Below are 20,642 nucleotides of genomic sequence, written 5' to 3'. Positions count from 1 at the left end.
GTCTCTTACACCGTCGTATCTTAGGCTGCATATTTACGCTGGCCGCTAGGTGGCGCTTCCGTCGGTTTCAGCGTATAATATGCAAATTAGGTAGATACGCCGATTCACAAACGTATGTCCGCCCGGCGCATTTTTTTACGTTGTTTACGTTAGGCTTTTTCTGGCGTATAGTTACCCCTGGGTCTATGAGGCGGAGCCAATGTTAAGTATGGCCGTCGTTCCCGCGACTAAATTTGAATTTTTTACGTCGTTTGCGTAAGTCGTTCGCAAATAGGGCTGGACGTAATTTACGTTCACGTCGAAAGCATGACGATTTGCCGACGTCATTTGGAGCATGCGCACTGGGATTCAGTCGCGGCCGTCGCATGCGCAGTTCGTTCGGGGCGGGGACGCACTTGATTTAAATGATACACGCCCCCAAACCGCCGAATTTGAATTCCGCCGGGTGATTTACGTTACGCCGCCTCAACTTTACAGGCAAGTGCTTTGTGAATAAAGCACTTGCCTGAAAAACTTGCGGCGGCATAACGTAAATGACATACGTTACGCCAGCAGAAAGATCCGCTGATCTTTCTGAATCTGGCCCCCTCTTGCTTTGTATCAAGTGTATTTTCACTTGATACCTAATCCGGCATAGATCGTAGGAGTTCCATCTGAGTTGGCCAGCCCATATTATTTAGATTTTTATTTTGTTACCGATCTGGCAACAGAGGTTAGTCATATTGGATGATCAAGTGCTATGGATAGAGTGTAATATAATTGTATTAGGATCATATCTAGTGGTGGGTCATGTTGGGGGTGTAGTGTTCTATGTATAGGGTACAATAGAATTGTATTATGACCATGTCCAGTGGTGGGTCATGTTGGGGGTGTAGTGTTCTATGTATAGAGTGTAATAGGATTGTATTATGGCAATGTCCAGTGGTCGGTCATGTTGGGGGTGTAGTGTTCTATGTATAGAGTGTAATAGAATTGTATTATGGTCATGTCCAGTGGTGGGTCATGTTGGGGGTGTATTGTTCTATGTATAGGGTGTAATAGAATTGTATTATGGTCATGTCCAGTGGTGGGTCATGTTGGGGGTGTAGTGTTCTATGTATAGAGTGTAATAGAATTGTATTATGACCATGTCCAGTGGTGGGTCATGTTGGGGGGTGTGGTGTTCTATGTATAGAGTGTAATAGAATTGTATTATGACCATGTCCAGTGGTTGGCCATGTTGGGGGGTGTAGTGTTCTATGTATAGAGTGTAATAGAATTGTATTATGACCATGTCCAGTGGTCGGTCATGTTGGGGGGTGTAGTGTTCTATGTATAGAGTGTAATAGAATTGTATTATGGTCATGTCCAGTGGTGGGTCATGTTGGGGGGTGTGGTGTTCTATGTATAGAGTGTAATAGAATTGTATTATGGTCATGTCCAGTGGTCGGTCATGTTGGGGGTGTAGTGTTCTATGTATAGAGTGTAATAGAATTGTATTATGGTCATGTCCAGTGGTCGGTCATGTTGGGGGGTGTAGTGTTCTATGTATAGAGTGTAATAGAATTGTATTATGGTCATGTCCAGTGGTGGGTCATGTTGGGGGGTGTAGTGTTCTATGTATAGGGTGTAATAGAATTGTATTATGGTCATGTCCAGTGGTCGGTCATGTTGGGGGGTGTAGTGTTCTATGTATAGGGTGTAATATAATTGTATTATGATCATGTCCAGTGGTCGGTCATGTTGGGGGGTGTAGTGTTCTATGTATAGGGTGTAACTATGTATAGGGTGTAATATAATTGTATTATGCTGGTGTTCAGTGGTGGGTCATGTTGGGGGTTGTAGTGTTGTATGGAGAGTATAATAGAATTGTATTATGATCATGTCCAGTGGTCGGCCATGTTGGGGGGTGTAGTGTTCTATGTATAGGGTGTAATAGAATTGTATTATGGTCATGTCCAGTGGTCGGTCATGTTGGGGGGTGTAGTGTTCTATGTATAGGGTGTAACTATGTATAGGGTGTAATATAATTGTATTATGCTGGTGTTCAGTGGTGGGTCATGTTGGGGGTTGTAGTGTTGTATGAAGAGTATAATAGAATTGTATTATGATCATGTCCAGTGGTCGGCCATGTTGGGGGGTGTAGTGTTTTATGTATACTAGAAGATATGCTTGTAGGCAGGTGCAGTCTGCTTTGTCGACTTTAAGGGGGCGCTCTTCTACAGAGGCCTTGCAGTTGGAGAGGAAGTTATAAGGGACATGGTTCCTCTATGGTTTCCTGAGTCACCGGGGAAGCTATTCATTTGGATGCTGCCGCCCCATGTGGTTCCAGCAGCTATCTTCGGACAGGCCTATTTAAGACCCCGGCTTCCAGGCTTGGCATGCATTTCATGTGTGGGTAGTGTAGGGGCAGACCACCCTTCTGACGGGGATAATCATTAGTGGCAAGGAGAGGTTCCAGAGTAGGGAAATGTTAGGGGGCAGACCCTTGGGTACAGACCGGCCAGGCCGCATTCTGCCCCTCACGGCAGACGCTGTCGGCACACCTAAGACTTGCTCCGCTACAACAATGCAACTTCTGTTCACTGCAATTGGACTATAGTGTTTACTTCCACTGCACCACGCTGCACCTCCCCACAATTTTAGGGTAGAAATGTGACATGATCCTGCAGAGATGCTATTTTCCCCAAAGATAGCAGTGTTTCCAGGAGTCAGGCAGTGGCGTAAAGGACGTCATTTTTTAAACTTAGACGTTAATTACGTCCATCCCGATTCACGGACGACTTACGCAAAAAAAATATAAAAATTCAAATTTCGACGCGGGAACGACGGCCATACTTAACATGGCAAATCTAACTATACGTGACGAAATAGCAGCTTTAACTATACGCCGGAAAAAGCCGACTAGAGACGACGTAATAGAATGCGACGGCCGCGCGTACGTTCGCGGATCGTCGGAAATAGCTAATTTGCATACCCGACGCGGAAAGCGACGCGAACTCCACCCAGCGGACGCCGAAGTATTGCATCTTAGATCCGAAAGGCGTACCAAGACGTACACCTGTCGGATCTAACCCAGAAGCCATGGTATTTTGTTTTGAGGATTCAAAACAACGATACGACGCGGGAAATTTGAAAGTACGCCGGCGTATCAGTAGATACGCCGGCGTACTCTGTCTGTGGATCTGCCCTAGAATCATAGAAGCACGCTTTTTTTTTTTTTTTAATACAATCTCTACTTGCGGCTTTCCATTGCCCAGGCCCGTGGCGGAAAAATGTCATGTTGTGCATTAGCATGATGTTTCGCTCAGTTGATAAATACCTGGAAACCTCCGGTGGAAATAAGCCTCGGATAGGCCCGGGCTGAGCGGAAAAGCCGGCGCCTTGGGTATTTTAGCGAAAAAAACACAATAAATGTTCCCGCAGTTCAGGGATTTGTTGCCAGTTCAGCGAGATTCAATTTCTGATCCAAACTTTATCAAAGGAAACAGGTACACAGGAAAGGGGAGATTAAACTTAATTACACCTTGTGTACGTGCGCGTTTTTTTATTTTATTTTTTCCTTTAGAGAGATTTCATATCTCTGTCTGGCAGTAAAGAGTTTCCAAATAACACACTTTGCTCCAAGTCTGCAGATACCGCAGAGCATCTGCTATTATTTACAGCCACTGCAATCCAATTTCTGAGATGCTTATTTTAGATCATCAAATAACCATTTTATTTTCCATCTGCTTTTTCGGGACCAGGTACACCACTGTGTCTAAAAAGATGTGTGTTTTAGGTTGTATTTTTTTAGTAGTTTTTTTCATGCATTGCAGCATTATAATGCCTTGGGGTGGGGCTTCTGATAGGGGGGGACCACCAGTCCTCCTGTAGGGGGCCCGGGCACACAGGGAGGGCCCGAACAGCTGGAGGAATTGGTGTGGTCAGGGGCGGAAGGGCAATTGCAGAAAGATGGCTCTCCGCAGCAGCTGAAAGCTGGTTTTCTGTCCCTCCTGCCAGCTTATAGCTGCTGCAGGGAGAGACACAGACACAGGGCATTGCTCCTGTAATTGCTTCCACTGAATCGACCCCGCTCCTTGTTCTGCCTACTTTTGGTCCCCCTGTCACTGTGCTGCGCCCCTGCTCCCTCCGATGATACTGCCGGCTTCCCTGTCCTGTAAAACAAAATGCATTCTATGAAAAACTTCTTGTAGTTCACCAGTAGGGTGACCACATTTCCAAACTACCATTCAGGGACACCCTCCCTTCCCAAAAATCAGCTTGTGCTGTAACGAATCACAGCACAGTGATTGGACACAAGAGGCGGGATTTATGAGTTCTTCAATCACAAGCAGGGGGCGGGATGGTGCTCCTCCAGGCTTTCCCGGCCAGGACAAGTACTGTCACTGAGTAAAGCGGTGATGTGGCAGCCTTTTTTGGGGGCATCAGATTGGCCCGGGGGGGGGGGGGTGGAGGGGCATTCCGGGACACATGGTCACCCTATTTACCAGCCCCTCCAGAGCCCCCCTTTTACTTGCCTGAGCCTGATCGTTCCTTCGCCGGGGATGAGCACACCCGCTCCAGCCGGTGTCTTGGGTCCTGATTGGATAGATTGCTGTTAATCAAATCCAATGACATGGAAGCCGGATGGCGGAGCCGAGTCCTGCTGCAGGACAACGGAGCACGCCCGCATGGATGCCCCGAGGGAGAGCGCATCTCCGACGGGGCATTCGAGAAGAGGAGGAGCCAGAAGTGCTGCTAAGGGACCCCAGAAGAGGAGGATTGGGGCCACTCTGTGCAAAACCAAATCCACAGAGGAGGTAAGTATGACATATTTGTTTAAGTGGGCAGTCCATGTTTTTTTAGTGGGCGGTCCTTAAGTAGGTAAATAGCTAAAGGGCGGGGTCACTCAATGACATCAATGGTTGACACAGCACCTTGTGACATCATCGACCAAGCATTCCCTGGTCGATGACACAAAGGGGCAGGGTCACCTGCTGACGTCATTGAGTGACTCCGCCCCTTAGCTTTTTAAGAGGTGTCAGAAAGACAATAAGGGAAATCCATATAGTGTAATTCCATTTATAAAAACTAGCCTTTAAAAACAGTTACACTCACAAAGGATTTATAATACAAGCAAGTTAGTTGGACCGGAAGTAACACACCGGCATGCGGTCCACCATGCATTCCATCACTAGTGGCTGTCACTGATGCGTTTCGCCCTCTTCCTGGGCATCTTCAGGGGAACACGGAATCCGTTTTGCACTCCTGTGATTCATTCTCAGCCGACAGTGGGTTAAAGTCTGCTGTCAGCCTGATGTTACTCAACCAGACTTTAAAGTCAGGATCCACCCAGATGTCTGGACTGGCAGCTGGCTCTGTGTTAGACTTGCACCTAACTGACCGACGAGCCCAATGGAGCAGAGGAAGGTCTCCCTTACGTGTCTGACTCGCGGCCCCTGGTAGCATGGACAGGAGGCATGGGAGTGCAGAGTGGTATGAGAGCCTGGCAGGTAATTGCAGGAGAGGTGGCTCTGGATCCAGATGCAGAGGAGATGATGACCAACTGGACAGCAGACAGGCAGACAGGCACACATGTGGATGATGCTGAGCAGGAGCAGAGTAGATTGGTCGGGTCACAGGCAGGGTCAGCAACAGACAGGCAACAAGGTACAGAGGAGCAGATGGATTCAGGGTCAAGGCAAGCCGAGGTCAGGTGCAGGCAGAAGACAAAGGGTTATCCGACTAGCAAGCCGGGTAGTCAGGAGATCAAGGTTCAGAACAGATAACGGGAGCAAGGGTCACAGGGAGCTGCAGATCAGACAGCACCGATCCAGAGTGCACTGACAGTTCAAATAGGCTGATTGGCGCCACGCGCACCAGAGCAGATATGTATAGGGTGAAGTCTTGGAAGGATCTAGTTTTACTCCATAGTTGTTTAATAGTATGACTAAGGCCCAGATTCTCAAAGGGCTTACGACGGCGCAACGCAATGTGCGCCGTCGTAAGTCCTAATCTGGGCCGTCGTATCTATGCGACTGATTCTTAGAATCAGTTACGCATAGATAACCATTAGATCCGACAGGCGTAAGGCCCTTACGCTGTCGGATCTTAAATGCAATTTTTTTTTTCGCCGCTAGGTGTCGCCTCCGTAGTTTTTCCGATCGAGTATGCAAGGTAGCAAAATACGCGAATTCCCGAACATACACGCGGTCGACGCAGTGAAGATACAGCGCTTACGTTAGATTTGCGACGCGAAAGTTGCCCCTGCTATATGAGGGGCAACCAATGTTAAGTATGGCCGTCGTTCCCGTGTCGAAATTTAAAAATGTACGTCGTTTGCGTAAGTCGTCCGTGAATGGGGCTGGACGCCATTTACGTTCACATCAAAACCAATAACGTCCTTGCGACGTCATTTAGCGCAATGCACGTCGGGAAATTTTAGGGACGGCGCATGCGCAGTACGTTCGGCGCAGGAACGCGCCTAATTTAAATGATCCACGCCCCCTACCCGGATCATTTGAATTAGGCGGGCTTGCGCCGGGGAATTTACGCTACGCCGCCGCAACTTTACAGGCAAGTTCTTTAAGAATAAAGCACTTCCCTGTAAAACTTGGGGCGGCGTAACGTAAATGACATACGTTACACCGCCGCAGTTTTACGCCATTCTACCAGAATCTGGGCCTAAGTCTTTTGAGACTTCTGAGGTCGTCTGATTGCCAAGATTGTAACAGGAAAGGCTTAAATATCTGGGTAGTGAGGGGAGCAAGTCCAGGGAGGGTAAGAGCAAGCTGTTGTAGACAGGGGAGACCAGATTTTGGCAGGAGAGGGTGAGATTGTGTAGTAATAAGGCACCAGATTTTGACCCTTCCCGCACTTCCTGCAGACCACCACAGCCATCAGGCCAGGGTTGTGGGGAAGAGGCCTTTGTCGTCAATAACATGATAACAAGGTATTTCACCTCTTCCTATGCTTCCTTTCAAAGTCTTCCCATTTTCTGGAACCTCATGGAATGTACCCTCACAGTGTTGAGGGCATGGGTATGGTATGGTTCAGACTGGGTGCAGCAAAATAGACAAAGAGTTTGCTCACCAGCGCATAGCATCCTTTGGTAATAAATAGAAAAAAAAAGAGAGACTAATTGTACACAAATGTTAAAGCTGCAACCTGCTGTTTGTGAAAAGTGGAGGTGTCTCATTATCACCTGAACACGCTTCACATGTAACCAGAGATGTTCCTCTCTGTGTTTTATTCAATTATATATAAACTGTGCTGAATATAAAATCAATTTGAAGACAAACTGATAATCATTCTTCATCTTGGATACTTCTCTAGTCTAAGGACTCTTGGGTGTCAACACTTGCGGCCCAACTCAAAAATGATCCTTGGTGGGTGTTCCACAGAACTGTTTTTTTTTTCAATGGAATTTATTGAAAGAAATATCATTACAAGACAAAGAAGAAGCCACAGGACGATGTCCAAGTCACAGAATAAAATATTTGAAATAAGTAATATTTACTAAGAAGAAGGGAGGGAGGTTGTCAAGAGATGTCCCCTTTTTCATAGAGAATAGAGGAGTCCTTTGTAGTAAGAGAAAGATCTGTCGAATCGGGGTCACGTGACGGGTGGCCCCGCCTCACCTATAAGGCCCCGTACACACGAAAGGATATCCGCTGGAAACGGTCCGCCGGACCGTTTCCAGCGGATAAATCCTCTAGCGGATTTGGATCTGATGGCTGTACACACCATCAGATTGAAATCCGTGCGGAATACATCCGCTGTGACGTGTCGCGCCGTCGCCGCGATGACGTGCGCGACGCTGGAAGGTAAATACGTCCACGCATGCGTCGAATCATTACGACGCATGCGAGGGAGGGGAGCGGACGGACTGATCCGGTGAGTCTGTACAGACGACTGGATCAGTCCGCTGGACTGGATTCCAGCGGATAGATTTTGTAGCATGCTACAAAATTTTTATCCGCTGGGAATCCGTCGGCTGTATTTTTATCCGCTGGGAATGTCCGCTCGGACGTACACACGACCGGATCTATCTGCTGGAACTGATCCGCGGATCAATCCCAGCGGATAGATCCGGTCGTCTGTACGAGGCCTAAAAGTAATGTCACAGATTCAGCAGCGTCATTCACTGGGCTGTGTCCGGTGGAGACAGGCGGACGGCGATGCTGCGCTCTGGATACCGGACGATCTTCTTATCCGCTGGACTGGAGAGGAGATCACCCGTCGCTGGATACCGACAACGTTGGAGCAGGGAGCCAGGACCGAGTGGATTACCACCGCTGGATTTGTTTATTATTTTTATTTTTAATAAAGGACTTTTTTCCACGGTGTGTGTGTTTTTTTTACAACTATTTACACTTACTTCGTGAAATGGTAGGGGTACAATGGGGTCTTCCAGATTCTGATAAGCCCCCTGCCCGCAGACCCCACAACCACCGGCTAGGGTTGTGGGGATGAGGCCCTTGTCCTCATCAACATGGGGACATCCTCCCCATGTTGAGGGCATGTGGCCTGGTACGGTTCAGGAGAGGGGGGGAGGCGCACTCTGTCCCCCCCTCTTTTCTGCGGCCGGCCAGGTTACGTGCTCGTATAAGGGGGTCTGGTGTGGATTTTTGGGGAAACTCCACGCCATTTTTTTTTTAAATTTGGGGTGTAGTTCCCCTTAAGATCCACACCACACCTGAAGGGTCTGGAATGGATATTTGAGGGGAACCCCACGTCATTTTTTTTTTAAATTGACCGTGGGGTTCCCCTTAATATCCTGAAGGGCCTGCTAATAGAATTTGGGGGGACCCCACACTTTTTTTTTTTAATGAATGAATTCTCTCTGAATTGCCGGGAGCCGACAATTCATTATAGCCGTGAGTCCGGTTTTAAATGACTTTTTTTCTTTCAGAAATGACACTTTGTGCAGAGACAGTTCTAAGTACGGGAAACATGCGCTATTTCACATGCTTACTTTACCCCCCCCCCCCCCCCCAGGTACGAAATTTAAAGGAATATTTCACTTTTATTGTTTCACTTTTAGCATTATTAAATTTACTGCTCCCGAAAAAACTTCAGTTTTTAAAACTTTTTTTTGCATTGATACATGTTTCCTGGGACAGGACCCGGGTCCCCAAACACTTTTTAGGACAATAATTTGCATATTAGCCTTTAAAATTAGCACTTTAGATTTCAAATGTTGGAGTCCCATAGACTTTAATAGGGTTCTAAAGTTTACACAAACATTTGGTGTGTTCGCAGGTTCTGGTGTGAACCGAACAGGGGGGTGTTCGGCTCATCCCTATTGGTCAGGAAGGGTCGAATTCTGGAGATGTTACGGAGGTTAAGGTGGCAGGATTTAGCCGGTGATTGGATGAGGGGGCTAAAGGAGAGGTTAGAGTCAAGGGGCCGGATTCAGAAACGAGATACGACGGCGTATCTCCTGATACGTCGTCGTATCTCTGAGTCCGGCCGTCGTATCTATGCGCCTGATTCATAGAATCAGGTTACGCATAGATATCCCTAAGATCCGACAGGTGTAAGTGACTTACACCGTCGGATCTTAGGCTGCAATCTCACGCTGGCCGCTAGGTGGCGCTTCCGTTTGTTTACGCAAGGAATATGCAAATTAGTAGTTACGTCAATTCAGAAACGAACAACCGCCCGGCGCTTTTTTTTTTACGTCGTTTGCGTTCGGCTTTTTCCGGCGTAAAGTTACCCCTGCTATATGAGGGGTATGTGCGGCGTATCCTATGTTAAGTATGGCCGTCGTTCCAGCGCCGAGTTTTGAAATTTTTAAGTCGTTTGCGTAAGTCGTTCGCGAATACGGCTGGACGTAATTTACGTTCATGTCGAAAGCATGACGATTTGCCGACGTCATTTGGAGCATGCGCATGTCAGGACCTGGACTTGAACCTGGGACCTCACCTGTGTCTGGCAGTGAACCTTCTCACTGAGCTATCTGGGATGCTGGACAGCTCTCTGTCTGATCTGCTGGACAAACCCATCTGATCCATTGGACATTCCTGCCTTGTGTCTTGATTGCCTTGAACCTTGAACCCCTTGCTCCTCCCACAGACTTCCTATAAAAGCCTTGTCTCTGCACTTCCTCTTTGCCAGGTTATTGTGCCTTCCCAGCCAGTGCCTTGCGATTTGTCTGCTTTGCTGCCATTGTATCTGCAACCACCTGTGTTTGACCCTCGGCCTGTTCCTGGACTTCTCTATTGCCTGATCCCAATCTGCAACCACCTGTGTTTGACCCTCGGCCTGTTCCTGGACTACTCTACTGCCTGTATACCTGTTCTGTCACTGCTATAGCAATTGGCCTCTGAGCCTGACTTCAGACCGTGACAGCGCACTGGGATTCAGTCACGGCCCACGCATGCGCAGTTCGTTCGGCGCGGGGACGCGCATCATTTAAATGATACACCCCCCCTACCCGCTGAATTTGAATTCCGCCGGGTGGATTTACGCTACGCCGCCGCAACTTTACAGGCAAGTGCTTTGTGAATAAAGCACTTGCCTGAAAAACTTGCGGCGGCGTAACGTAAATGAGATACTTTACGCCAGCAGAAAGATCCGCTGATCTTTCTGAATCTGGCCCAAGGATTACACCCAGAACCCTGGCATGTGTGGAGGGATCAATGGTTGTGCTGTTGATCTTAATGGTAAAGTCATGGGGGGGTGGACTAGGAAGGAGTAAATATAACAAGCCCAGTTTTAGAATATTTTTGTATCTATGTCTATCATCTATATCATCTATATCTGTATCTATATCATCTATATCTATCTGACCTTATATCCAGCCACATTCTCTAATTATTATCAGCCCCAGATTCTGAAGTGTATGTACAGTCAGGACTCTGTCTTCCTTTCCATCTGTCTATCTATTGTAGAGAATAATTCTTTGTGTGATCTATAATATCCATCCTTGTCACATGGTGTCCAATTCTCCGACTTTACTGTAAATCACAGAATGCCTCGTTTGTCTAATGAAAGCTTCGGAATAATTGACTGCCGGAGTCTATCAGCTCTTGGAGTTAAATAAGCCGGCGCTGATTAAAATACATGTATTCACACATTCCTTTTGTTATGCAGATTTCTATTAAAATCATTCCGCGCTTCCAGCGGGGTTCTCTCTCTCTGCGGTCTGATATTCCGCCAAGGGGAAAAAAAATAAAAAAATAAAGTCGAAAAAGCGTACTTTGTAATTGAGTGTAAAGCGAGCGTCTTTTGTGAGAGCGGTTGACTTTTGTTTAGTAATTTGCTGTATCTGGTTCATCAATTTCAAGAGTATCCGGCATTTGAAATTATTGATTTGCTCAGATCTCGTTCAGTCTCTCCACAGCTAATTAACTGTCGGCCTCGTTTGGATAGTCGTTTTTTTTTTTTTTTTTTTTTTTTGCGTTCAGCTGCTTCCCGGTGACACATTTACCAAACAGACTCTATAGACTTTTTTTTTTTTGTTTCCAACAGATGCCTGCCAAATTACTGCGAACACGGAGGAGCGTGCTCACAGACTTGGAGCGCCTTCCACTGCGACTGCGGCGACACGGGCTACGCCGACGCCACTTGCCATAGCTGTAAGTACGCTTTTCCTGTCTCTCTTAATAAAGGTGTATTTTAACTTTTTTGCTTTCATATTTTTATTTTTTTTGAGCCAAAGCTGGTAATGAAACAATTGGCTGCCGCCGTCATCCATCTGTTATTTTGCAGGAAAGAGGGCCGCATGGGGAAAGATTAGCGGCTAAACTGTGACTAGGACAAACTTGGCAAACTCCACTGCCAAATGCAAAATCATGCATTGCTAATCCAGAGGACTAACTAAAAAAGAAACTCCTCCGAGGTTTTCATTCAGACTCTATAGAGAATGAACTGATAAACTGACTGATGATCGATAGGGGATGGCGTTACTAAAAGCTGCAGATGTTGTTTTAATGAAACGCGTAGCCATGCATCTAACTAAAGCTAAACTAATTTTTAAAAGCTGGACCCTGGGTATGACAATTTGAAATCTGACCTCCAGCCTCCCATCCAGTCTTGGACAGTTGTACCAGCTCCTCTTCTGGATTGAAATGGCTTACTCTGATTTGATGGAACAATGTGAGCTTCTCACAATGTGCATCATACGTCAGATAGAGCCTGCTACATTTCCTGATTGGAGGATATCCAGCATCATTTACTGTAGCTCTTTCCTCCCCGGCCTGACTGTCTCTGGCTCAGTATCACATGTGGGTGTTACCTGGGGTGGCCTGCATGCAAATACAGTCTGCCTGTAGGCAAGTGCAGTCTACTTTCTCCACTTCTTCTGCAGTGGCTCTTCAGTTGGAGACCAAGTCAAGGGGAACATAGTTCCTCTATGGTTTCCTGGGTCACTGGGGAAGCATCCAATTGGATGCTGCTTCCCAATGTGACTCTGGCAGCCAGAGCGGGGACCGGTAGCTGTGGGTGTAAACACACAGCTCCCGGTCCTGTCAGGGAGAGAAATGCTGATCTTCTGTTCATACAATGTATGAACAGAAGATCTGTCATTTCCCCTAGTGAGGCCACCCCCCTACAGTTAGAACACACCCAGGGAACATACTTAACCCCTTCCCCACCCCCTAGTGTTAACCCCTTCACTGCCAGTGGCATTTTTATAATAATCCAATGCATTTTTATAGCACTGATCACTATAAAAAAGCCAATGGTCCCAAAAATGTGTCAAAAGTGTCCGAAGTGTCCACCATAATGTCGCAGTACCGAAAAGAAATCGCTGATCGCCGCCATTACTAGTAAAAAAAAAATATTAATGAAAAAGCCAGAAAACTACCCCCTCTTTTGTAAACGCTATAACTTTTGCGCAAACCAATCAATAAATGCATATTGCGATTTTTTGTTTTACGAAAAATATGTAGAAGAATACGTATTGGCCTAAACTGAGGAAAAAAATATGTTTTTTTTATATATTTTTGGGGGATATTTATTATTGCAAAAAGTAAAAAATATTCATTTTTTTTTCAAAATTGTCGCTCTATTTTTGTTTATAGCGCAAAAAGTAAAAACCGCAGAGGTGATCAAATACCACCAAAAGAAAGCTCTATTTGTGGGGAAAAAAGGACGCCAATTTTGTTTGGGAGCCACGTCGCACGACCGCGCAATTGTCAGTTAAAGCGACGCAGTGCCGAATTGCAAAAAGTGCTCTGGTCTTTGACCAGCAATATGGTCCAGGGGTTAAGTGGTTAAGTTATTATTAGTTAGTTATTATTTCAGATGTTCAAACTTTAAGGTTTTCAAATTTCAAATTTTTGAATTTACAAATATTCAAATATTGAAATTTAGATATATTCGGATACATTCGTATTCGATATGTTCACTTTTTTTAGTTATTTATTTTATGTTTTGCGCTGCACTGCTTATATTATGATATGTTCACTAACAGACAAATTTGAAAGGAAAATCCAATTCCTATAATTTAATAGTTAGTAATAATTAAATTATTATTAGTTAGTTATTACTTCAGATTTTCGAACTTTGGGGTTTTCGGGTTTTCGAATTCAGAATTTTAGAATTTACGAATATTCAAATATTCAAATTTACATATATTCGGATACACTTACATTTGTTACGCTAACAGCCAAATTTGAAAGGAAATTCCAATTACTATAATTTAATAGTTAGTAATAATTAAGTTACTATTAGTTAGTTATTATTTCAGAGTTACGAACTTTAGGTTTTTTGAATTTTCAGATTTTCGAATTTCGAATGTCGAATTTTCGCATTTTCGAATATTCAAATGAATGAATATTCGGAAAAATTTGTTAAACCGGGTTTTTTGATCATTTAAATATTTCCGAATTAACGAATTTGTCTAAAATTCCAACTTCTATCATTTAATAGTTAGTAATATTTAAGTTATTATTAGTCAGTTAGTATTTCAGAGTTATGAACTTTAGGGTTTTTGAATTTTCAGATTTTCGAATTTTGAATTTTCGCATTTTCGAATATTCAAATGAATGAATATTCGGAAAAATTTGTTAAATGGGTTTTTCGATAATTTAAATATTAACGAATTTGGCTAAAATTCCACTTTCTATAATTTAATAGTCAGTAATATTTAAGTTATTATTACTTAGTTATTATTTCAGAGTTACGAACTTTAGGGTTTTTGAATTTTCAGATTTTCGAATTTTCGAATATTCAAACGAATGAATATTCGGAAAAATTTGTTAAACGGGTTTTTTGATAATTTAAATATTTCAGAATGAATGAATTTGTCTAAATTCATTAAAAAAACTCAATCAGAACGAAACAAATTGCACATGTCTATAAAGTAGCGCAGTGCTGAACAGCAAAAACATGGCCCGTCATGAAGTAAAATCTTCCGGAGCTGAAGTGGTTAAAACAGAAATTGTGTAAAGCCTCATTTACATTCTTGTTTTCTTCAGTCTTGATCTCAAAGCTCCAGCTTGGGTGAGAACACATTGGAAGCGATGACAGGTGCCCCACCCACAACGCCTTTTCGCCACCAGACACGGCGATATGAAGCCGCCATGTTCAGCACAAACCTGTGAACGGGCCTTAAATGAGCTGCAGGCAGCCCGTCATCTTAGCAAATATTAATTAGCTGATCCTCTATTAATATGGCATTGAAACCCATAAAATACGTCTCATTAGAAGCCGAGGATGGGACATGAGTGACGATCGTTATCACCTTCTCCGTTGTTTGTTCAACAAGAGCGGATAGTTATTACTGCAAATTGAGTCGTCACGTGCCAAGAATTTCCCATCTCGCCATCCCGAGTTTTGTTCCCTCAAATTAGCTGATGTGCGATTATTTCTGCTCTAATTAATGGCCAGTTTAAAACTGTTGACGCTATTTTGGGACCATTGTCATTTATACAGCGAACAGTGCTATAAAAATGCACTGATTACTGTGTAAATGACACTGGCAGTGAATGGGTTAACCTGTAGGGGGCGAGGAAGGGGTTAAGTGTGTCCTAGGGAGTGATTCTAACTGTGTGGGGGCGGGGCTTACTGTGACACATAAGCTTTAAACAAAAATTGAGCGACAATGTTGAAAAAAAATCAATGGGCCAGATTCAGAAAGATGAGTGCATCTTTCTTCCGGCGTAATGTATCTCCGCTGTAACTTTGGGCGCAAGTTCTGTATTCAGAAAGAACTTGCGCCCTTAGTTACGGCGGCGTAACGTATGTGTGGCGGCGTAAGCCCGCCTAATTCAAATGGGGAGGTTGGGGGCGTGTTTTATTTAAATTTGAGTTGACCCCGCGTTTTTGACGTTTTTTTTAACGCCGCATGCGCCGTCCGTAAAATATCCCAGCGTGCATTGCTCCAAATGACGTCGCTAGGACGTCATTGGTTTTGACGTGAATGTAAATTACGTCCATCCGTATTCGCGATCGACTTACGCAAACGACGTAAAAAAATCAAATTCGACCCGGGAACGACGGCCATACTTAACATAGGATACGCCGCATATAGCAGGGGTAACTATACGCCGGAAAAAGCCGAACGCAAACAACGTAAAAAAAAAGCGCCGGGCGGTCGTTCGTTTCTGAATCGGCGTAACTCCTCATTTGCATATTCGTTGCATATACAAACGGAAGCGCCACCTAGTGGCCAGCGTGAGATTGCAGCCTAAGACCCGACGGTGTAAGTCACTTACACCTGGCGGATCTTAGGGAGATCTATGCGGAACCTGATTCTATGAATCAGTCGCATAGATACGACGGATAGAACTCAGAGATACGACGGCGTATCAGGAGATACGCCATCGTATCTCTATCTGAATATGGCCCAGAATATCAACCAAAAATCCAGAAAAATCACATGATACAAATGTTATAAATTGAGTTGCAGTTCGGTGAATAGAATAAGTATTTGATCCCCGACCAACCAAAAATATTTCTCCCCCCCCCCCCCCACAGACTGGCTACTCATTGCATTGTTTTCCTCTTTTCCAGCTCTCTACGAACAATCGTGTGAGGCCTACAAGCACAAGGGTTACCCGTCCGACTACTACTACATCGACTCGGATGGCAGCGGGCCCCTCGGCCCCGTGCGCGTCTACTGCAATCTAACCGGTAAGCCAATGCCGCCTCTCTTCATTCATATTTAACGCCGTCCTTAAATATTTCACTGCCGTTCCCCCTTTTCTAGAGCGGATTAGCAGAGACATCAAGCCGTTTTCCGAGCGGCGGGAGCCCAATTTGCTTCCGGCTCGGTGTGTGTGTGAGGAACGCGGTCTGCCTTCAGCCTTCTAATGGAGTCCGCCGCTTCAAATTTTAACCGCCGTCACCTGCGCTCCGAGATTAAGCCGGAGCGAGAATTGGCCTTCCCTCTTTGAAAAGGAGCTGTTGTGATGAACGCGGCAGGCAGATGATATGGCAGCTGGTGTCCACCATTAAAGACCAGCGGAGACCGTTTGAAGCCGTGCAGCAGGAGTCGCCGAAGCGGACAGCTGATTGCAAATTGCTCGCACATAATATACAGTTTAATTTCCGAGCGTGCCGAAACAATTCTCTTATTTTAGTGGCCTCTCGCTGTGTGAGCCGTACATGTGCCGGCTCCTGATCATTTGTGGAGCTTTGTGGAGCTATTTAAAGAGAAGGTCTGCCTTTTAGAAAGGAACTGAATATCTCCCAGCCTCCCAGTTGCCGACTGCTGGGGTGCGTAGCCTCAAACTCCTGCTGAATAAACCCCTTTCTGCCCAACCCCAGCGCCCCTATAACCCCTTCATGACCAGGATCAAAACATTCCTTGACCACTTCAGCCCCGGATCATTTGGTGGCCAAATGACCGGGCCATTTTTTTGGCGATTCGGCACTGCGTCGCTTTAACTGACAATTGCGCGGTCGTGCAACGTGGCTCCCAAACAAAATTGACGTCCTTTTTTCCCCACAAATAGAGCTTTCTTTTGGTGGTATTTGATCACCTCTGCGGTTTTTATTTTTTGCGCTATAAACAAAAATAGAGTGACAATTTTGAAAAAAAAAAAGCAATATTTTTTACTTTTTGCTATAATAAATATCCCCTAAAAATATATAAAAAAAATATTTGTTTTCCTCAGCTTAGGCCGATATGTATTCTTCTACCTATTTTTGGTAAAAAAAATCGAAATAAGCGTTTATTAATATTTTGTTTTTTTACTAGTAATGGCAGCGATTTTTATCATGACTGCGACATTATGGCGGACACATGGGACACTTTTGACGCTATTTTGGGACCATTGTCATTTATACAGCGATCAGTGCCATACAAATGCACTGATTACTGTATAAATGACACTGGCAGGGAAGGGGTTAACCACTAGGGGGCGAGGAAGGGGTTAAAGCGGGGGTTCACCCTAAAAACTATTTTCTAACCTTACATTGAGCTCACTCTCGACATTGACAGTATGCCGATGTACATACCTCGTATAGCTATTTTCTTACCCAGCTTCCGGGTAGTGCCTCCCGCGGGAGTGGGCGTTCCTATGCAGCAGTTAGTGATTGACGTGATGACAAAAACTGACCCCCCCCCCGGTAGCATAAGGAGCGTCACGAGTTGCCGAAAGAAGCCGAACGTCATTGCGCAGGCGCCGTATAGCGCAGACTCGACGTTTGGCTTCTTTCGGCAACTTGTGGCGCTCCTTATGCGACGGGGGGGGGGGTAGTTTTTGTCATCAAGTCAATCACTAACTGCTGCATAGGAATGCCCACTCCCGCGGGAGGCACTACCCGGAAGCTGGGTAAGAAAATAGCTATACGAGGTATGTACAGCAACAAAAAAAAATCGGCATACTGTCAATGTTGAGAGTGCATAGGAACGCCCACTCCCGTGGGATTCACTACCCGGAAGCCGGGTAAGAAAATAGCTATACATGGTATGTACAGCAAAAAATAAATAAAAAAATCGGCATACTGTCAATGTCGAGAGTGAGCTCAATGTAATGTTAGAATTTTTTTAGGGTGTCCTAGGGAGTGATTCTAACTGTCAGGGGGCGTGGCTACGAGTGACACGCCACTGATCGCTGCTCACGATGAGAGGGAACAGATGATCAGTGACAGTGTCACTAGGCAGAACAGGGAGATGCCTTGTTTACACTGGCCTCTCCCCGTTTTTCAGCTCTGTGACCCGATCGTGGGACACCGGTGGACATCATCGAAGTCCGTGGGTCCCGCGGGCACAATCACGGAGCTCGCAGTAGGTGACCCCCCAAAAGTGAAGGACTACAAGTCCCAGCATGAGTCCCTGTCACGTACCTTACCAGAGGCCGAAGTGCTGAGAGGGCTTCCCTTGTGACTAAGTGCAGAACGCCCCCTGGAGGTGACACAGGGGGAGCTATGCCCAGAGATGCAGGAGTTGCCAGCTGCGACTTGCTGAGTTGATGTTGGAGATCAGCTGTAGACCTGGATACACAGTCAGGCAGGGGTACCACGGAAGTAGCAGATGAGGTGGACTGGCAGGAAACCCAGGGGCGGAGTCAGGAGCCGAGCCGGTAGTCATACACAGGAAGCAGGAAGTGACTGGAACAGGTCAGAAGGCAAGCCGAGGTCATACACTGGATCCAGCAGACAGGAACAGGACAAGGATAAGCCGAGAGACAAGCCAGGGGTCATACACAGAGAAGTCTGGTCAGGCAAGCCGGGTCGTCAACAGGAATACAAGAACAGGAACAAGGATTCAGGATAACACCAAGGGCTGAAGATCATGCAGCAGTTGGTGACTGCTGCAACAAGCTTTAAATAGGGCATTGGTGTTGGTTTATGGTGTTGTTGCCCATATGTGCGCATGCGCCTTGTGCTCATATGCGCGGGCATTGTGCTCGTATGCGCACTGTGCTCGTAGGTCCGTGCAAGACAGGTCTGCCAGTTCTTCCACGGTTGGTTCTCTGACAGTCCCTCAGAGCTGAGGATGTGACAGTGAAGAACTACAGGTCCCAGCATGAACCCCTGAAAACTATGGGGTCACAAAAATAGGTATCAAAAATCATTTCTTTTGGGCAGGGATACCTGAGTGGCAGTTTGTAAATGTGGTCACCCTACCACGTAAGCCATCACTGTTTGCTTTGTTGACTGCTAAAGAGTTGCATGAAGCTGGAGCTCCTTTGCTCAGCTAATTTCAAAGTTTTATGAGCCCAAGCTGATAGTTTTGCAGAGCTATCAATGGTTGGAACACAGCGACACAGGAATACGGGCCAACGCATCACCTGGTACATGACACCGGAGAGACATACATGCCGAATCAACGACGGGAATAACTGGAGGCAGTGGAATTTCAAATTAGGCAAATAATGTGCAGAAGATACAGGTCAGGAGAAGGTGAACGTCCTAAATCATGCTGAAGTGTTCTAACGCTTAAAGTGACAGCATTATAACAAAAGCATGTGTGAGACACGTGCCGGGGGCTACACTAGTAACCTAGTATATGTGTCTTCGCTTTATTAACTTTGATTTACACAGTACTGCTTGGTTACTCCCCAGAGATCTATACAGTGATTGTTTTGGATATGTGGCTTGTCAGTCTACTGTGATTAATAGTAGTCTGCATACAGACAGTGTTGCCAACCTACCAGATTGATATTTACTGGCAAGAAATTCTAAATTTCACAAAAGTTACTAAATTACATTTTTAGGTGCAAATTTTAGTATTCAGGCCACAAACAAGTACGCTAGGCAAATAGCAATGTGATTTAAGGTAAAAAAATATATTTTTGTTATTTTCGATATAATAAGGGCACATTATTTAGTCACATCGCCCCCTGCCTCCATCCCCCTCTGCCACCAACACCCCCTGCCTTCACCCCCCTCTTCGGTGCCCCAATCTCCCTCTGCCTCCAATCTCCCCTCTGCCTCCAATCTCCCCCAGGCCCCCTGCCTCCAATCACCGCCTGCCTCCATCCCCCTCTGCGGTGCCACCAACAAACCCTGTCTCCATCCCCCACCCTCTGCGGTGCCATCATCCCCCTCTGTGGTGCAACCAACACCCCCTGCCACTAACACCACCTGCCACCAATCTCCCCCTGCCTCCATTGCCCCTGCCTCCATCCCCCTCTGCGGTGCCATCGCAGCCACCATAACCCCCAGCCTCCAATCACCCCCTGCCTCCATTCCCCCCTGCCTCCATCCTCCTCTGCGGTGCCACCGCAGCCACCATCACCCCCTGCCTCCAATCACCCCCTGCCTCCAATCTCCCCCTGCCTTCAATCACCCTCTGCATCCTATCTCGCTCTGCTTCCAATCTCCCTCTGCCTCCAATCTCCCCTCTGCCTCCAATCTCCCCCAGGCCCCCTGCCTCCAATCACCCCCTGCCTCCATCCCCCTCTGCGGTGCCACCAACAACCCCTGTCTCCATCCCCCACCCTCTGCGGTGCCATAATCCCCCTCTGCAATGCTACCAACACCCCCTGCCACTAACACCACCTGCCTCCAATCTCCCCCTGCCTCCATTGCCCCCTGCCTCCATCCCCCTCTGCGTTGCCACCACAGCCACCATCACCACCTGCCTCCAATCTCCCCCTGCCTCCATTGCCCCCTGCCTCCATCCTCCTCTGCGGTGCCACCGCAGCCACCATCACCCCCTGCCTCCAATCACCCCCTGCCTCCAATCTCCCCCTGCCTTCAATCACCCTCTGCATCCTATCTCGCTCTGCTTCCAATCTCCCTCTGCCTCCAATCTCCCCTCTGCCTCCAATCTC

General features: G+C 46.3%; 1 protein-coding gene across 1 annotated transcript in view; it reads left to right on the top strand.

Moving 5' to 3' along the window:
• Nucleotides 1-20,642, top strand: part of LOC120944456 (contactin-associated protein-like 5) — a 189,918-nt gene that overhangs the window by 30,283 nt on the left and 138,993 nt on the right. Inside the window, exons 7-8 of the mRNA XM_040358515.1 lie at nucleotides 11,440-11,546; nucleotides 15,928-16,047. Coding sequence (XP_040214449.1) covers nucleotides 11,440-11,546; nucleotides 15,928-16,047 — 227 coding nt within the window. The remainder of the gene's footprint in view (nucleotides 1-11,439; nucleotides 11,547-15,927; nucleotides 16,048-20,642) is intronic.

This window comes from Rana temporaria, chromosome 6, assembly GCF_905171775.1.
Source record: "Rana temporaria chromosome 6, aRanTem1.1, whole genome shotgun sequence".
Lineage (NCBI taxonomy): Eukaryota > Metazoa > Chordata > Amphibia > Anura > Ranidae > Rana > Rana temporaria.
Note: the sequence above shows the minus strand (reverse complement) of the source record. Positions and strands in the feature narration are given on the sequence as shown.